This window comes from Aphis gossypii, chromosome 2 (genome assembly GCF_020184175.1).
Source record: "Aphis gossypii isolate Hap1 chromosome 2, ASM2018417v2, whole genome shotgun sequence".
Lineage (NCBI taxonomy): Eukaryota > Metazoa > Arthropoda > Insecta > Hemiptera > Aphididae > Aphis > Aphis gossypii.
Genome location: NC_065531.1, coordinates 1320831 through 1341215, shown reverse-complemented (window position 1 = coordinate 1341215; position 20385 = coordinate 1320831). Strand labels below are relative to the sequence as shown.

The 20385-nt window shown below is 25.3% G+C and overlaps 2 protein-coding genes across 13 annotated transcripts; one reads left to right on the top strand and one right to left on the bottom strand.

Annotated features, from left to right (window-relative positions):
• LOC114131644 (glutathione synthetase-like) lies at positions 1-15799 on the bottom strand. 8 transcript variants are annotated; one of them, XM_027996907.2, is made up of 13 exons: positions 15522-15799; positions 9245-9383; positions 9003-9186; positions 8868-8943; positions 7986-8122; positions 2514-2556; positions 2317-2390; positions 2003-2167; positions 1764-1917; positions 1426-1533; positions 1242-1355; positions 998-1167; positions 1-310 (listed from the first exon to the last, which is right to left on the bottom strand). In XM_027996907.2, exons 2-13 carry the CDS (start codon positions 9345-9347, stop codon positions 181-183), a joined length of 1458 nt encoding a protein of 485 aa, XP_027852708.1. In that variant the 5' UTR covers positions 9348-9383; positions 15522-15799; the 3' UTR covers positions 1-180. The 8 variants fall into 8 exon arrangements, with proteins under 8 accessions (XP_027852708.1, XP_027852711.1, XP_027852710.1 ...); XM_027996910.2 differs by lacking the exon at positions 15522-15799 and adding an exon at positions 10509-10676; XM_027996909.2 differs by lacking the exon at positions 15522-15799 and adding an exon at positions 10254-10493.
• LOC114131645 (plasma membrane ascorbate-dependent reductase CYBRD1-like) lies at positions 10817-19272 on the top strand. 5 transcript variants are annotated; one of them, XM_027996914.2, is made up of 6 exons: positions 10817-10983; positions 17114-17250; positions 17315-17456; positions 18186-18394; positions 18510-18664; positions 18730-19272. In XM_027996914.2, the coding sequence occupies exons 2-6, from the start codon at positions 17167-17169 to the stop codon at positions 18893-18895; spliced, it is 756 nt and encodes a 251-aa protein (XP_027852715.1). In that variant the 5' UTR covers positions 10817-10983; positions 17114-17166; the 3' UTR covers positions 18896-19272. The 5 variants fall into 5 exon arrangements, with proteins under 5 accessions (XP_027852715.1, XP_027852714.1, XP_027852713.1 ...); XM_027996913.2 differs by lacking the exon at positions 10817-10983 and adding an exon at positions 15051-15287; XM_027996912.2 differs by lacking the exon at positions 10817-10983 and adding an exon at positions 15974-16179.
• The last annotated feature ends 1113 nt before the right edge of the window (positions 19273-20385 follow it).

Sequence of the window (20385 nt, the reverse complement as noted above, 5' to 3'; positions counted from 1 at the left end):
AACATTATAATTATTTAGTTTATTGTAAAATCAATAAATATTTAAGTTTAATATTTCACAAAGATATTAATATTTGGTAACATTTGTACAAAATAAGCATATAATAATAAAAATATAACAGTAATAAGATTTTTAATTTTGTTAGTTCCCATTCTCCCATAACTTCAAACTTTTGTTTAGTTAATCATCAATGAGGAATGGGCTGTCCAAAACACCGTCACCAGCGTGAACACCGCCCTCATTGCATGATGTCAGTTTTGTACGCATCATGTGTCCCACTTGTTTATTTATCAATATTTCATCACCGTCACTGAAACATTTTATTCAAATAAAAATAAAAACGTACAACCAGAACCAGAGTAGTATATTAGCTAAAATCCCTTTTCCCTAATACTTGGAATTTAGTAAAACTTATATTACAAAGACTAAAGATATAAAATTATTACAATTATAACTAAAATTCAATATTATAATTAGATTTTTATTTTTTAGTAATAGCTGTATTAATAATAAAGAAGTTATTGTATAATACACTTATACTTTGTTTTAAATTTTATTTAGTGTTTTATTGATTGATACTTATTATTTTTTATCACTAGATACTTACATATTGTATGAATCTATAGTCTAAATTCAAATTTAAAATTTGTTAATTGTTTCAGTTATTATTTTGTTTTAATAAAATAAACAAAGTGTCTGTTTTAACTTTTAATGAATATATTTGATTTAAACCTTATTTCTTCACAATAATAGTAAAATTATTTTATCTATAATCTTTGTATAGGTAGTATTTATTTAATACAGGTTAATTTTCTTTTTTTTTATATAAAAACTTAATTAATCATACCTACTTGTAGTGTAATATTGTAATATATGTTAAAATATATTTTACTTTTAAAACAGCTATACAGCTTAAAACTAATAACCCCCTTTCTTCATATAATGAGTACATCATATATACTTAATTATACATAATATATAAAAAAAAACTACATACCATAATATAATACCAAAGATACCCATCTCGGATACAACTTCGCACAAAGCAGAGTTTTTCTCATAATCCTGATTAGGTCTTATTAGGTAATTTTGTTGAACAGGAGGATTTATTTTATCCATCAGAATCCAAGCTGATCGTTCTTTATTTTTCATGCAGCTCATGAGTTTCTATAAATTATACACATAATGTATACATAATGCAAGTACTTAAGTATTTATTAATTATAATATAATATTTTTACTTTTCTGATATCTTCTCCATACAAATTATTGCCTCCGCCTTCTCTTTGAGGTTTCAATACAAACCGATCTGGTGCATCTAAAGCCATTTTGACGGCTTTATCTCCATTTTCATCCTAAAAATATGGAATAAAAATAATGTATTCACTTATTTGAAGTGTCCTACAGACAACAATCGTCACTCACCAAATCGAGGGAATACAATCCCGTGAACACTTTCCGGATTTCAACAACTTTTTGGGGGTCTTTAACAAAACGTTCTAGAGTTCCCGGGGTTGCCAAAGCTTGTTGTACCTGAAATAAACAATATACATGATACAATATTATTTAAAATGTCATTAAGTGCTTACAACTTATGGCAGTGTTTGACACATAATTCTATTATTATTTTATTTACATAAAAATAATAGCAACCAAATTTGTGAGTGTTTGTTATTATTTAAATCATTCTATAATTCTAGATTTTATGACTACAACCTTTTGTAAAAAGATTTTTTTTTCAGAATCACATTTTATTAACGTACTTTTTTAGTTCCCGCCAAATGATATTGAATATTTGGGCATTTGATAGCGGTCGAACGTTCAATCATCAAGCGTGCTGACCATTCGGCTTCGCCAAAATAATGATTAGGCGAATAACCAGCCCTGTAGTAAACGACGGCAACTTTTTTCCCTTGGCTAAAAATAAAATATTTATTATTATTATATATTAACCCAAGGACATTTTTAATTAACAGGTTCATATAATTTTTTATCAAATTACACTAATAGGTCTTTGGAATCAGATAGCTTCGCTTCATTGGACATTTGGGTCAGCGTCTTGACAATGACTTTGACTTCTGGTTTTTGACGAGCAATTTCAAATTGGTGAAAACGTTGGTCACAGATGTTCATCGGCTGATTTTCAATGATCACTAATATAACTGAACTGAAACATTTAAAAAATATATATAATAATTATGTTATTATTGTTATTTTTTGTCACCTGTCCAATTTGTGTAAAAAAATTTAAATCAATTAAAACCAAGCTCAAAATATATTGATTTTTAGATAAATTAAACCTAACAATTTACTTACTCTTTTTCGTCGAATAGTTCCCAAGCTTTAATTATCCCCGTAGTCAGACCTTGCAATGCTTTATTCTCGGGTAACTAAAAAATCGAAAACATAAAAAAATAAGTATAGATAGGAGTGATGTTATTTAATTGTATTATAAACGCAGATGATGGACGGAATTGAATACATTCGCACAAGTTTAATAAATTAATGCTTACCATGTTTAATTTATCCAACATTCCCAACTGTTGAAATACAAACCTATAAAAAAAAATAATTTTCACATTTGTAGATTACATAGTATTCTGTAATGTATGAATTACTTATACTGTATTATTAAAATGTTGTTTGTGATATAGATAATTATCGATCTGACATTAGACCTCTGTCTTCGATCAAGTTTACAATTTCACGGCTTAGAAGAAAGAATGAAAAAAGTATCTAGGCGACGTTAATATTCAAATAATATATTATTTTAATATTTTGAATAGATGCGTGTACTTATAATATATCTACACATATATTATTACAACATATGTGTAGTCAATAAATATAAAAATATAATGCATTATAAATTTAAAATTATAATCATTATCTATACTAATAACTTAAAGGTATAAAAACATATAATACATATAGCCGGTAAAGATGCAGAATATTATATTGTTATGGGCCCGTTTTAAGTCAATATAGACCTGACGATATTTTTTGCAGCTGCAACTGCCGGTAATTGTTATGTACCTGTGAGTTGGGGCTGAAGATGTCAAACCGCCAAAGCTCGAAGCGATCGTGTTCATTTCCACTTGTTTCACGGAGGTAGAATTGCAAACGTCCAACAAGTAGTCGGATCTCAATAATCCCAGACACCGCGACTGTAAAGCACCACACATCAACACAAAGTACACAAAGTGTATCTTTCTACAGAAGAGTCATCAAAACCCCGTGCAAATAAGATTTATACAAATTATGATGGTTTTTTTACCAATATCCATCCAACAAGCATTTTAAAAAAAAATCCCACTGAGGGTCTTTATGAGTAAGTAACCATTTGTGTAAGTGAATAAACTACATACGACTCGTACGAGTGTATGTAAGTAGGTATTAGGGAATATAATTACATAGATTAAATAGTCAAAAACAGCATCAATACCGATATATTGTCATACTAAAATATTGTAAATAATATAATATTAAGTGTATATGCTGCAGCGAGGACTTTATTATGATATCTTTTTACAGAAAAAAAAAAATTTTTATAATATTTGAACCAAAAATACGGATACTACAGCAATAGAGATGATGACTATATATCAGAAGTGAAATTTTGTCACCAATTCTTTCAAACATTTTAAAACTACTGTTTAAACTTTATCGTTGGGAATATAAAATGTAACAAATATTTGAAAGACATTGAAGTAATCGATGGGTATAATTTAAACTTTAAGAACATGTAAAATAAAAAAAGCAATAATTACTCCTACTTTAATAAAAGGTTAAAATGGGTCTTGAATTGATTAGATAAATTTTTCAAAGATCTAATTGTGAAATACATTTAAGCTGTTAAGTGTTAGGTACCAGAAAATTTGAAATGACCACAAAGTATTTTAAAACTAATAATATTAAATCTACGCTTTTTAAAGGGAATCAGTAGGTAAATAAAATAAAAGGTCAATAGGAACTGTGAAAAAAAAACAAAGAAACGTTTTAAACAAGAATTAGCTGTTATAAATAAGTGCCAGGAGTAATCATAAGTTTAAAGAATGTAAGTATAATTAAGAATTTACATTTAAGTTGTATAATGATACTTGAGTACTTATTATAAGTAAGGAAAATATGACATAATTTTATAAAGTCTGTAGATTACAGGTAATTCTGATTTAAATCATACGTCTAACACATACTATAGAGTATAGAGTATAGACTATTGTTGGGTTTATATCTATAAAGGTATCAAAATTGTTACTTTTCAGCAACTCCATCCTTATTCTTTCTATAGAGGATACGACAGAAAACAATTTCGAGTAGCGAGATAAATACAACAATGCAGATAATGCTGCTGCATTTGGGCCTTAATGTCCGAAGAGATTCAGTCAATTTAAAACAGCAAGAAAAAAAGATGGGCAACTGAGTACCACTCTGCTGTTTGATAGGTTTTCGAGTGGATCACTGTAATAGATGTGTTAAATTTGAATTCAAAGATGAATATGTATATATTATACACAAAAAATTAATATGGGCAGGAATCAGTCTGTCAGTCTACATAGGTATCACTAAGAACATTTCATGATATATTTTTTTGAAATTGCTATTAAACTATATAAGTGATTTATTTTATTAAAAGTATTAGGGTAAATTGATTAAATTTTTGCCAAAAACATTGCATTTATTATATTATTAATATTTAATTGTTATGAATTATAATATTATATAGGTAACTATATAAATATAAGTATACTAGATTATATTACGTTAGTTGTTAATACAATCTTACTGTAAGACAGTGTGATAGCTTCATGCATCATGCTATTAATAGATAGTTAATATCTTCAAAATGAATCTACATATTTGAACATTTCATTTCATTTTGTAAAATTTTTTATATACGTAAAAGTTTTAAGTAACCAAGAATAATATTTTTAAATTTTGATAAAATAATTAATATGAATAAAGATTCATTGTTTGAATAAGTAATTTTATCTAAATCTGAACAAAATGCATATAAAAAAAAAAATGTGCCCATGTATTTTTATATTTTTATACACAATAAATAAAAACAATTATTCTTTATTAGATCTTTATTAAATTTTCAATAATTTTGACCCAGCGAATAATTATACTATGTGCAAACATAAAAATTTTATGAACATTCTAGTATCTATGGTTATTCATTTTTGAATTTTAACAAAATAAAGAAATCAATATATACTAAAATTTTTACTTTTTCAGTTATACAAAAACAAGCAATGTATTAATGCACAATATAATTAGTAAAGTGTTATGTTATGTTACAATTCAAAATATAGTATTTTAGATTTACGAGGCATGAAATTTTTTGCAACAACATACAAAGTTATTATTATTATTATTATTATTATTATACACAATTAAACTTTCAAAATATTTATATCAATTTAAATCTATTTTATACCATGAACCAACTCACATAGCTCTCGGGTACACTGGTATTAGCTTGAAAAATAATAGCAGATAGTGATTTATATTAAATTTTAAATAGCATAATTTTGTAATATATGTGATTTATTTTTGTAGAGTTATTTCAACCTACCTTATTACTTAAAGCATAATAAATTTATAAATATATAATAAAATAGCTTTAGAAATATAAGCCAACAGACAGACCTTCAGTTTTTTTATATTAATTCACAAGTGATATACCTGATAATAATAAAATTTTACATACTTTTAAATACAGAAATTATTTCATATATTTCAATATTTAAAATTGATATTGTAGTGATACATGTATCAAAATTGTGAATAAGTCTTCACTGAGATAGAAAATATTGGTATATAATGTATATATCCATAATAATTGTTAAAATTAAATTTCTGAACAATCTTATTTTGGGTAGATCACATACTATAAAAGCATCCTATTTAGATTTTATTTCTATTTTGAATTATCACTATCTAACTAATTATTACCCTATAAAGTGCAAATACGTATATATTATTATAGGTACATGTTTATTTTGTTAAATCGTTATGTATAAATTGTAAAGTTGTAAACAAATTCTCCAGAAAAATAATTGTTATGATATATATATATTATATATTATATTATATAATATTATGTAATAATAATTAATAACACTAGATGTTTAGTTTATGATTGTTAATATAACATACAATTGTATGTACATACTTCTCTATAAAAAAAAAAAAAACAGTAGATTAACTATGATAATATACTATAAATAAATAATTAAATAACAGCAAAACTTAATTATCAAGTTATCATACTAGTTATTTAAGAGTAAGATAACATTAATAGATAGATTTTAAATTTTAATATTTTCAGGTATTTCATTACTACTGATATTTTTATACCAAATTGATTTTAATTTATACTTATTATTTGCAATAATAAATAAACAGATTTAAAAATGAATAAATATACATTTTTATGATGTTTCAAGATTAGATTAAGTTAGATTATTTTATCATCTAATGGTGTATATAATATTCAATTAAATTAATTGCTATTCTGCTTTATATTTGCTTAAAATGGTTCAATACTTAAATTTTTATAAAAAACAAAAAAATAATAAAAATGATTGACACTTATTTAAATTTAAAAACATAATTCTTAAAGAAATTTCATACTAATTTATACTAATTACATCTGTTTCATTTTAACAAATACAAAACAGTAAAAATTTAGATTGAATAATATTAAATTCACCTGAAGTACAAATTGATAATTGATAGATCAAGCTATAGAAGCTAAATGGTACTATAAAGCCAAGCATATGATTATATGATGCATTTGAAGATTAAATATTATAAAATATAAAATATATAATTTTTATGAGTGCATCCTGTCTGCGCATATACTCCCAAAACATTACCAGTAGTGCGCAAATTTTAAAAAGGGCTGTGACAAGCTGGTGCATAATCTTACAACCTGATTGCAAAAACATTTTTAATCAATTTTTACTTTTAAATAATATATTATATAAATATATAATTGAAAAATGTCATTACATTTATAATATATAAATTATACAATTACTTTTTTAAAGTAAATTCTTAATAATTTAAAATATGATTTTAAATACAAAATTTAAATATTACCTACTAAATAATTTGACATTTATGTATTTATATACATTTGTGATTTGCTAATGTTTTGCCTACCTACACAAGGCATAAAAATTATTCATAAATTATGTTTTACCTATTAGTTTTACCTTATAAAGTAAACAATATTAAATAAAATTAAAAAAAAAAAACAATTATTGAGTATTGAATTTCTCCATCCTATAAACAAATTTATACTAAGAAAAAAAAAATTTAGTATATTCTAAAACAATAACAAAAATCTAAATTTTTCAGGACACGTCATTTAATATGAAATATTTGAAATAGATTAGATATCAATTTCTACCTACTTAGTTGTAAAATTATATGACATTTTCAGTATTTAAAACATATTATATTAAACTATATAATTTTATGTATGTATAAATATTTTTTTTATATTTTAATATTAAAATAATGCTGCAATTCACATTCAAATGAAAAGTTATATTTAGCATCAGATTTTTTAACTTCTTTATTTTTATAAATATGAAAAAATTAAATAACAAAATAAATTGTGTACAAATAGGTTGTTGATTTTTTAATACTAGTGCACTAACAGTCTATCAATTTACAGATAAATTGTAAAAATATGCACAAACAGGTTACATCCCACAGTATAGTTATAAAAGTATTTATAGATATAGGTGATTATATAATGATTGATTTAATATGAAGAATATACATTTTAAATAATTTATGTTTATCACTATATATTGTCAGAACACATAAAAATTATTTAAATAGTAAAGAGCATAAGCCAATCAGTATCTGATACTCGATAAAGACAAAGGTCTGATGTGTATACAGCAACAAAAAAGATTTGGGTCCAGATATATAGAAAGTTAGGTGTGTTTAATCCTGACCTGTGAATGTCCCCGGAAATGATACCAAGCCAACCAAATCCGCTAGCAATTGTGTTCATTTCAACTTGTTTGATGCGATCATCGCTTGCTTCCTTTTCCTGCATGAAGTCTGAGCGCAATATTCCCAGGCTCAAGCGCTTGAAAAATCATACGTGATAAGCATATATGTATATCCCCAATAAAGTGAAATGTTATAATTTTTTTAGCATCTCAAAAAAAAAAAAACGCAAATGATTAAGTATAATGAATTTTAGACTTTTATAATTATGCAATTATTAAAACTACATGAATAATGGATTTTCCTATTAAAATTATTTGAATTTTAAGTATAATTACATAACATTTTTTTTTTATTAGTAATTTTTTCTTAGAACCTTTAACTGAAGCCATTAGTGTCATAAGCATATACTAAATGTATTTAAATATGAATCACATAATATCTAAATTATTAGACAGTTATTTAAATATTATATTATTATAATTTAAAACATTTTTATTAAATGTATTAATAAATTCAAGACCAGTCCACAGAGATTTTCAATAATTATTTGCAAAAGATGTCTTACCATTTGCTTACCCCCTTTACCCTGGAGAGGAAGTCTTTCCATATTTATAATATGTATTATTATCTATAACATTGATAAAAGTAGGTATAAAACTTCTAGCAGTAGCCACATAGAGACATGTAATATGCATGTGCATGAGCAATGTGCACGTGCACATCCTGTCCCACCCAAGTGCATGTTTATGGAACAGTCTTGTTAGATTTGGACTTTGTCTTACATACAATTCAAAATGCTTGTTGAATGTAAAAATATAGATAAATCTATTAAATAAAAAGTGAAAAATGTAAGACATGCTTTACAGAAATCATAAACTTACCTGTGTAAAACCTTCATTCCTCACAGTTTCATATACTTTAAATAAATTACATGTAAATTCATCAACTTCTATTGTTCTAAAAACAAAATAAATTTTTTTACCAACTATTTAATGACCAATAAAAAATTGAAATACTTTTCTAGACATGAGTATAAAAATTCATGATCATTTGATACTCGGTGGGTAAGCTCATTCAACGCTGGTTGTATTGCAACTGCTTTTTGGAATTCAGATCGTGGAAAAACTGATGGAAAAAGTGTAAATGGTACCACAGTTAAAGAATCATATGAGAATTGTGTTTTCGATCTCATACCACCTCCTAAAAATGTGTGTTAATTAATAACATGTTTGTAAAAATTTACAAAAATTATAACAACCGTGCATGATGGTCCAATCTTTAACCTTCTGTACAAGATCTTGAAAATCATTCTCACCCAAATTAATTGGAAGTGATATACATGGATTTAAATTCGCAGCCATTTTATGATATATTGATATGTGCTTACAGTTTTGAATCTAAATAATAAAAATGTCATTAAATTATGAATTTAAAAATGAATGGTAAAATAAATGTATACAATATTACATAATAAAGTTCATTTATATTGAGCCAGAAAATATGATTTCAACTATTTCTACATTTAAAAATATATATATATTAGGATTGTAGCTATTTTAAATAGTAATAAATTGTGCATGAAACAAATAGTGAATTTATTTTTATGTCCATTTAATTAAAATTTTATGTATATTTAATGTAAGATAATTTTATATAAAATATAAATGAGTAAGTAGATAAAATTGAAATGTCATTTAGCAATGACTCACTAATGTAATAGTATTCAGTATTATATAAAAACTAAAATAAAAACATGATACCCAACAACCCAATAACAAAAAAAATTAAAATGTTTTCACCTTTTTGTTAAACACACAGTAATGTAGCTAAATGTTAAACATAATTTATATTAACATTTACATTTACATTTAATAAGAATTTATTTGAGGTTATCAACAAATATCTACACAACATTAATTTCAATTATTTTAACTGAAACTACAGAACTTGACAATAACTGTATGACAATCATAGACAAAAATACATAATATAGATCTTTAGGTATATTATATCTATATTATGTCTATGATGTCAACTACCTTATTTTATTTTTATAAATAAATGCATGATGTGAAGCTTGTTAGATGTTTATTACTAATTATTTATTTTACACTTTCTTAATATCATAATCTAAACTACTTAAATATTATCTCTCTAATAAGTATATAAAAAAAAAATCGGGTTAAGTAGTACAAATGTGTCTTTTTGAAACATTTTAATAGTGTAGACAGTCTATATCTAAAAGTTATAAATCGAATAGTATTTACCAACTCACCCACTCCTAAAACAAGTTATCACTATTTCCCATATTATAATTCTGTATATGAATGTTTTTACACAGAACAAATTGGTTGTATGAAGTTCTCTTGAATCTTATTAGTTATTACTTAAACCTAATGTCTTCTACTTAATTTTAACTTATTTTTATTCAAATTATATTGTTTAAATATTTTATTGATATTAATTATGTCAAATCACTTGTTAAAATGTAAATTATTTGAAAATATTTATAGCTTATGTACCGAACGGCCGAACCTCCGACTGGCTAGAAGCTAATTTATTTTTTATTGTATACTCATTAGATAATAGATTTGAGTATTAGACATTACTCAATACTTAAGCCTCAAGGTTTTGAGATTATCTATAAACCTTGGGACATTACTAACTAAACTTAAACACCCTAGTCCCTACTCTTTAATGTATTATTACTTATTAGTTATTAATTATTATCACGGACTAAGATAATATACTAACCTATTATCTTTTATTATCTTATTAGTCCGCACTGAGATAGATAAGAATATACTAATATCACGGCTATAGATACTGATACTATTAATATCTATAGCCGTGGCCGTGACTAATATAATAACATTTTCCACCACACCACACTATAATTGCACCAATGAGGAACTTACTGGTACAGTTCACTGATAATCGTCCTAACAGCCAACAGGCGCTGGTGCAAGACTGCAGATCACAGGACACAGATAATAGGTATACTACTACTATTAATTGTTCTTGGCTACTAATATTAGTATATATATTCTGTGGTGTAGATGAAACATAAAATCTATACTTATCACTGATGTATAAAGATATAAATATAATATTTAATCACAGATATATAAAACAGTCGTAGGTCTTAGATCATATCCTATGATCTAAGGGATAAGTTAAAATACCTGTTGTATTCACCATGATGCCATTCATTTTAATAATTCAAATTTCGCATTTTGCATAGTAAAAAATAATTCATGGTGTAAAGGTATGGCTCCACCAACGTCCGTTACGCTCCGGTAAGACAATCAACCACACAAAAACCGTATTTATTTTTTTAAAGTAAATTTCTTTTTATCTTGGGTAAGTCGTTTGTGGTTTTATCAGCAACACGTATGACGCGACTCACTGCCAAAATCCAGCGTATATCAATCCATAAGTAACTGTACATGTGTACATAATTTATAAATTTTTATTTCCTCATTTGGATCCAATCTTCATAATACGTTTCGGAAGTTGCAATATTTTTCGTATACCTATAACATCTGCCGTCTGTCGATATTTTTTTGTGTTTGTCGAAAATTCATATTTCTGAATCGTATTAAAATATCTATTAAGTCAAATATTGTACTTTGAGATCATTAATATAATATCATTCAATGAGACACCCGAAGTTGATGATTCTGATATTATTAAATGATAATCTTATTATAAATTTATCGTTACTTCTTATTCGTTTTTATCTTGTTCGCATCGATGTTTTCGGTAAAAAATATGTTATGCAAGACTTTTGTTACATTGTCGATAAAATTGTGCTTTGGCGATAGACCTTCCATTTACTAAAATAATTTTATTTTATTATCTAATAAATCGTACTGATTATTGGTCGTTAAAAAACACGAATTTAATTTCTTTTAATTTGTATTTGCTATAATGTTTTGTCCACAAGTGTTGGACCACAACTATATATCAATTCGAATAACAAAATTGTATGTAGGGACGAAGTACGAACCTTCCTTAGTTTCAAATTATAGGCTACACATTTGACACATATTATTATATCTTAATGGTACCTATACTACCTAATACCTATATAACTCCTCCGATAAAAGCATCGATATTCCCCTAATAGGCCTAATAATTTAACAACAACTGACAGACGATCACGTTATCGTTGTCAGAAATGCTTTTATAGTTATATTCATGGCTAAATAATTAATTAGCCATGGTTATATTATAATATTTTAAAATGTAGGAATGCGGTATATAGTAACTATTTTTTTTTTATTTATTAAATGAATATTTATAATCTGTATATATTATTATGAGGAAGAAGATTTTACTATTTTAGAGGTTTGCCAGGTTTATGAATTAATATTATAATCGAATGTTTCCAGGTTGATGGGATGAGTGATAGACGTAGTATGAAGTTGTATATGTTGGTAAGAAGAATTATTGCCTTTTTTGGAAGGTTTTTGATTATTTGGTTAGTGAAGAGATCGTGACCAAGAGATTTATTTTTTAGTAGTTTATTGATTATGAAAATAATTTCTGAAGGGGATATAAGCTTAGTTGGAAAGGCCATAGGGAGAGGCGTGACTAGAGATTGTTTTATATGATCAGTGTGTTCTAATATATTTGTATCTGGATGCGGAGAAAAGTTATTTGCAAGATGCGTAGCAAAAAAATTGGTTTTATTTATATTTGATATAGCATATTATGTGTTATCAGGGTTGCGTAGAGGAGGAACAATATTTTTTTTCTTAAGAAGGTTTTTGGTTGCCTTCCATAAAGATTTGTTTGAGTTTGTAATTGATTTAATGTAGTTATGATAAGAGTTTGAATTATGTTTCATTAGAAGATTCTTTGGATTACAAGTAAGTTGGTTGTATGTAATTTAATCGCTCGGGAGATGAGTTCTTTGCCATTTGGAACGTATTGATTCTACAACGATGTATGTTTTTTTTGTGTCTGTGTACAGCATAACTAATCAAAATAATAATTCTATTTTAAACTTCGGGGGAAGTTTCCGATGGCAAAGTGAATATCCTTGGTGCAATATAATTTATAAAGATCAAAACTAAGAATTTTCCAACAGTTTAAAAAAAAAATCGATTTATTACGTTTTAACTCAAAAACTAATCACTGTAAATACTTAAAATGTTCACCAAATGTTTATATTAGCGTTATTTATGTACGGTTAAATTTTCAAAAAAATGTTGAATTTTTTTTTAGCTTTTTATACACCACAGACACTTTCGATTTTTCTGATATATTTTTTTTTTTTTTGAAGTGTCGATAAAAAACTTGAAAATTTAATACAAAATTTTTAATGAGTCGTTCTTATTGTACTTAAAAAGAAAAATCAAAAATCGTTATTCACAGTTTTTTTTATAAGTGTACAAAGTCAAATTTTTACGAAATATCTCAAAATCGCGAAAATTTGCAAGACATTTTATAGTTGAAAAATCATAAAAATGTTTGTGTTTATATCTAAGGTTAAAAAATTTAACACTAAATTTTCCATAAGTTTTCCTTCAAGTAGTTATAAAGAAAAATCGAAGCATCATTATAGGAAAAATTTTAAGTGCGTTAGAATTTAAAATTTTTACGAAATTGCGTAACGATAACGATTTATCCTCAAACGATTTTAAATATTTGTTATTACCTACTTATTATTCAAAAAGTATAAGTCGTAGATACTTGAAAATTTCATGCACCAGTCATTGAGATTGGCATTTTCTTTACATGATTTAATTTTCAAACTATGTCGCTTATTTTAATGCTATTTATAGGCATTTGAAAATTGTTTAGTTTTTTTTATAAATATCGATAAAAATGTTTTGACTAAGTCAAAATACTTGAAAATTTAAAACAAAGTTTCTCATTAGTAACGTCTTATAGTGATTCAAAAATTATAAGAATACATAATCACAATTTTTTTATTAGCGTTTTAAGTTCAAATAGTGACAAAAATTCGTCAAAATCATGATTATTTGCAAATTGTTTTGTTGTTAAAATTTATAAAAAAATTTGTATGAGTAGCTAAGAGTTGAAAATTTAATACAAGATTTTCCATAATTTTGGCTATTATTATTTATAAAAGAATTTACATTTGGGGATATTAAGGTCATTAAAACATCAATCTCCTTTTTTTCACCACTATTTCTTTTTATAGTGACCTTCTGTACAGCAGAGGTACCCACTTAACCACGCTTTTTTTCTGTTTACTTGGTCTACTTTGTTTCAATAAGTTATACTACACTAAAACATTTCCTCAATCATCAAGTCATATTAATTAATTAATTAAATTGAGATTCTTGTAGTCAATAACTGTATGAGTTAGTTTAGAACGTAAGCGTAGTTAAAATTAATTTTGGGGTGGGATAATATTATAATAATTAGTTATTCAATAATTTTATTTATTAATGAGATTATATTATAGCTAATGATATCCAGTTTTAATTATTTGATTTTCACTATAAAGTTTTTAAAATGATAAATAAATATTTTATAATATAATGTATAGTCATTAGTATTAACAATATTAATAATATTTGTTCATAAGGCATAATTACATAAGTCATAAACTATTGTTTTGTTATTGTGTTTTCAATATTAAAATGCATATTATGTTATCATATCTAGTACCCATAAAATATTCAATTTGACATGACTGTATTTATAATTGTAATAGGCCTTTTTAATACGTTTAAATTAATAAATATAGTATATTATACAAATAAATAATAAGGAAAAATGAGCTATTATAGTAATAAAATAAATTGATACTCAAAACCTGTTTGTGTTACCTACTTATTTAATAATTACCAAATTTAATTACGAAATAATCAACATTTTTTTCCGTGTAATAATTTCCGTGATACTCACTATATTATAGTGTTATTATAACCGTTACAGGCGTTGCTCAAAATACTCATAACTTGTCCCAGTTATCCCTAGAATGATGTACACGAGTTGGCTACCCCTGGTATAACCTAACTGATCGATGTTTAATAAAAACAATATTTATCACTCAGAATTCAGTGAAATAGTGAATATGTCTAAGTATATTTAGTATTTCTCATTTGACCTTAGCGTCAACAAATAAATTGTTAATAATAATATATATGTAGAAATATTTGTGTTAGTTCAACAATTCATAAATCACGATTGACAGTGTGTAAAGAACAGAATGCAACAGTTGATCGGTTCTACTTTATTATATTGCATTTGTTTATTAATTATCGTTTTAGGCATTTAACTCATTTAAGTATTTAAAGATTGGAGATTCAACATGGGTATGAGTATTATATTTTTACAATAAATAATAATAATTTACAAACATCATAATACTATACTATTGCTGTATAGTGTATAATATATTGTACATACTGTATACCACTAAGTGATATAGAAATATGTGTAGGTATGTTACAAAGTCAAATCATTATAAAATAATATTGTAATATCGTTTCCGGCAATATTTTATATTATATTATAATTATTGATTTATATGGCTAGTTATTGCTTACAAATTGTTCGGTCAAGACGTCAAGTGGCTGCTATTCTCTATCTAGTCTAATATTGTTTACATGTCTGCCGTCACGTACTCGGTACTCATCAGGTTTCAAATGGTTAAGCTCCTGTATCTTATTTATTTTTCGGATAATAAATTGTTATTTAAATGAAACACTATGTTTTTCGATTGTTTTCACTGTTTAAAACTTAAAAGCACAAACTACGAGTTACAAGTAACTAATGCCTATTCGCTAGTGCGCTCATATTATATTATCGTGTACAAACCATACAATCACGGGCACGTATGAAATAAGTATCTACCTACGTAACCACGTATAATATTAATAATACTATCACCGTTTAAAAAGCATTGGTTTAATGAAACTGATAAAAAAATTTCATCTATACAGTACCTCTGGTTTACGTTTTAGTACTGTATACAATGTTAATAAAAATAAATATGAAGATTTATCAATTAATTACCTACGTCTACGTGTTCGAAAAGGAAATAGTTTAAATAAAGTACTACACCAAAAGTTTGAATAGACATTCGGTATTTTTTATCGTAATAATTTATCTGCTTTTACTGTAAGCCGATAACGGTTTTTATAATAAAATTAAACGAAATAGTATGAACAAAATAAAATATAATGCCTAGAAAACGAATAAAAAGTAAGTATATTAGTGTACTTATCACATAACGCTAATAATAATAAATACAATTTTGTTGATACGAATACTATAATACTATCAATACTCTAATGAATATTATGTTTATTCTCTAGATGGCATCTAAGGGTACTAACTCCTAATATATTAAGATATTATCTACAGAGTGATACTTTTAATGGCTTTACGCGAGTCGGTCAATTATCTATACAGTATAAACATATTGTAGACATTGTTAAAATATGAATATTTTTGATTTAAAAATCAAAAATCCTTGAAAATAATATAATCGATTAATCATCATTTTAAAATACAGTTACAATTTTTGGTATAATTATTGCTTTTTAAAATAAAATTTAGAAGTTACAATGTTAACTTGATTAGCATTTAGCACATTGATTCCTATAAAACAGGATCAATTGTACATAGAACATGTGAACAATTTTGTTTTAAATTATACGGAAAATGGTTATTATTACAAAAATACAAAACGAAAACAAATTCAATTAAAATGTCAAGAAAGATTGGCCGATTTCAGTTCTTTGAATCGTCCTGTATATCATACAGTGTGCACAGTTAATATCTTATCATAAAGTGAGCCATGCAGCATGCGCTGTTTAGTGTTCTTTATTGGTAAATGGCTATGACGACTAAGTATGTCTCCTTGGCAACAGACTTACTTTGCCTGTTGCTGAATAGTTTTGGTATTTGTCTTAAATATTTTTAAAGGGCGTCTATTTTCTTCGGTTTTAAGAATTATAATTTAGGTATACCCTCTCAATCAATCAATCTCTTTTTTTAATATAATGGCTGTTGATAACCAATCTGTATTTTTAACATGAAAATATATCCCCATTTGTTTAAATATATTGTTATAATGATGAATATTTTGTATTTATATGAATAACATGGTCCTATACTCTTAATATTTTTTTAGTTGCACCAGAGTTAGAGAGCAACAGAGTTGAGGAAGCAATAACATTAAATAATATGACTGAACAAAATCGTAACAACGTACAGTCCAAAAATTTCAACCATGTTGGTGCATATTCGTCATTGTATACTATATGTCAGGTAGGTACTTTTTAAAAGAAGTTATTAATAGTTAAAACTTTTTTTATTGAAATTTTTATTTTAGATAGTTGGATTACTACTTGTATTTTCTGTATTTTATTGGATTCTCAACTTCCGAGGAGGATTTGGATTTACTGAAGCCAAAATCATATTCAACTGGCACCCACTGTTGATGACAATTGGTTTTATTTATTTATTTGCAAATTGTAAGTTTTAATTAACTACTGAAATTACCAAAAAATCAATTACTTATGCGTCGGCACGCTATAAGATTATTGTTAATTTGCTATTAAAGAGTATTAAACATAATTTTAAAATTTCTTACCTACTTTTATTATAGAGCCTAAACTAATTGATTGCAATTTTTCTCGTGTAACTATTGATGTATTAATTAGTATCCGTTTTGATACAAAATCTACTGGATCTAACTATACAGGATGGTTATTTTATCAAAGTCCATTTATTAATTTTACAGCTATCTCCCAATATACAGTCTACCGTTGTTTTGTATACAACCATAGATAATATGCTCACACAGGTATTTTGTATAATTTTACACACTTAATCTTTCACAATGTCTGTCATTGTTATTGACTAATAAAAGCTATTTAAAGGTAATCTACCCTATTTATGTCACTAATTATAATCAAGCAGTGTTGAGATGAGAGTTTACTGTCAGCATAAAAATAGTTTAAATGGTTTAGTGTGATTTGTGATGTATAGAACTGAATAGTTAATTCAGACATTTTTTTTGTTTGTAAAAAAAAATCAATCATTTATAGTTTTTTTATAAAATGTAGGTAAGTTGCATACTATACAGTAATTTTTACTATGGTACATTGGTAGACCGTATATTGGGAGATAGCCAATCATACAAATCTCTTTAATTATGCATATAATTTATTCTGTTTTTTAAAAACGTTTTTTGTTTTTAGCTATTCTTCATTATCGAACATTCCGCAATTGTAAAAAACGAGATTTGAAAAATCACCATGCAATTATTCATGGTTGTGTAATTGTTCTTGTAATACTTGCTGGCTGGGCTTCTTATGCTTCACATATTTATAGTAATCCTCCTATTCCAAATTTTTATAGTTTACACAGTTGGTTGGGTATTGTTACTATTTCAATGTTCCTCTCTCAGGTTAGTTAAGTTTTATTAATTTTAAATATTATGAATTTGATTAATATTAACACTCAATTTTTAAATATTTATATTTTTTTGTCTGTATACACTATATGTTATATTAATATTTTAGTTTATAAGTGGATTTGTATCCTTCATGTATCCTGGAATAGCTGCCCAATATAAGGAAGCTATAATGCCTTATCACGTTTTCTTTGGAATTTTCAATTTTATTCTAGCAGTTGCTACTTCAGTCCTTGGATTCAGTGAAAAATTAATTTTTGCTTTGTGCGTATTTAATTGATAAAAATGTATATTTTATATTACTAATTATTAATTTTTTATTAATTTAGGGATAGAGAATATAAAAATTTCCCAAAAGAAGGAATGTTTGGCAACTTTTTGGGCTTACTGAGTATTTTTTACTGTGGATTAGTTGTGTATCTAGTAACAAAACCAGAATATAAGAGACAACCTAAACCTGAAGACGGTGTATTGTTAACTGGTGCTTTAGAATAACTGATATCCTATCTATATTTATTTAGTAACTAGTAAAAATATAATTTATTTACAAAAATAATAAGGAAATATTTTTCCATGGCTTATGTTTTTTATTAAGTTAACCTGATTTTGCTTTTGTTTAAGTATATTTTTTAAATTTTGTATTAAAACAACTTTTTTTCAAACATTTGTTTAAACATACAGTTTTGATTTATATGAATGCATTTTATATTTTTATTTTTATTACACAAAATTAAAATATTAAGCTTCTTCATAAATACAAAAATTTTACACACTATATTATTATTATTAAATATAATTGAAAAATGTACTGAAATGTATTTTTGGTGTTTATAAATATGCGGATAATTATAATATTATTTTATAATTATTAATTATTGTATTTATCTTTTCATCTCAACAAACATTTAATTATTTTTTTAATGGGTAGTAATCAATACAACAAACATGCATTCATTATAATAATTAAAAAAAATAATTATAGGGTTAGGTAATTAATAGATATAATTTGGTAAATAATTTATAGTTATAAAAAACTGATCTCTATGGTTATGACTTGCCTATTCTATAATATTGTTTATTACAAGAATAGTTTGTGAAAATCTGTTGTAGTAAACAGGAAAAATTTCATAAATTCAAAGAAGGAACTCTAAATTAATTTTGTATAAAAGCTTAGATCATAGATGCATCAATAACTTCCTAACCTACCTGTTGGATGAAATAAAAACTGCTAGTTCATTTATCAGTCATGAAATTTATTCCAAATTTATTATAGAATTAAATAATTGTAAAGAGAAAGAAGTAGAGTGATTTCCCCTTAGATCATATACGATATATGATCTAAGGATTTTCCACTTTTATTTATGGCATAGAAGTTAAAAAACCTGATAATATCAAAATCCATGTAATAATTACTGTAATTGTTTAGAACATTACAAGTAAAAGTAAAGGTAAACACGGAAATAATATATGTTTTAGATAGTTGGATCACGAAAACCAGGTAAATAGCTAAATAATGGAGTTACCTTTATAGCACATTTCATATCCCCATCCTCTTGATATTATCTATGTAGTTATAAATATTATCTTTATAATTTATAAATTAATTAATATCAAATGAGTTTTTATAATTTAAATTAAGAATGAATGACATTTTGTTTAAATGAAAAAAAGTATCTACAATTTTCAAACAATCTATTTGTAAAACATTATAATTTTATAGTTAGTTGTTAACCTACTAAGTAAAATTAAGTCAAGTGTGAAATTAAATAATTACATCAAATGCATGTAGACAATAATGACATTAATAAAAAATCTTTACTTAGTACTCTCTAAGAACATTTATGAACAATTATAAATACATTGAATGTGTACTTTATATCCCACAAGCTATAATTTTGCATAAAACTGAATAAAATATAATTGTATAATAAGTGCTATCCTGTGAGGCTTTACCCATTGCAATGTCTTCTGAAATAATGGAGATA

Bases quoted from the DNA above. Each gene is read 5' to 3' on its own strand.
- LOC114131644 (XM_050201497.1), bottom strand. From the start codon at position 9,900: ATGTTGTGTAGATATTTGTTGATAACCTCAAATAAATTCTTATTAAAT. The intron at 9,187-9,244 runs GTTGTTATAATT...ACACATTTTTAG, and splicing joins AGATTGGACCATCATGCACG to GAGGTGGTATGAGATCGAAA. The intron at 311-997 runs GTATGTAGTTTT...AAAATGTTTCAG, and splicing joins ATCTTTGGTATTATATTATG to TGACGGTGATGAAATATTGA.
- LOC114131645 (XM_050201501.1), top strand. From the start codon at position 16,814: ATGGCTATGACGACTAAGTATGTCTCCTTGGCAACAGACTTACTTTGC. The intron at 17,251-17,314 runs GTAGGTACTTTT...TTTTTATTTTAG, and splicing joins CATTGTATACTATATGTCAG to ATAGTTGGATTACTACTTGT. The intron at 18,665-18,729 runs GTGCGTATTTAA...TTATTAATTTAG, and splicing joins GAAAAATTAATTTTTGCTTT to GGATAGAGAATATAAAAATT.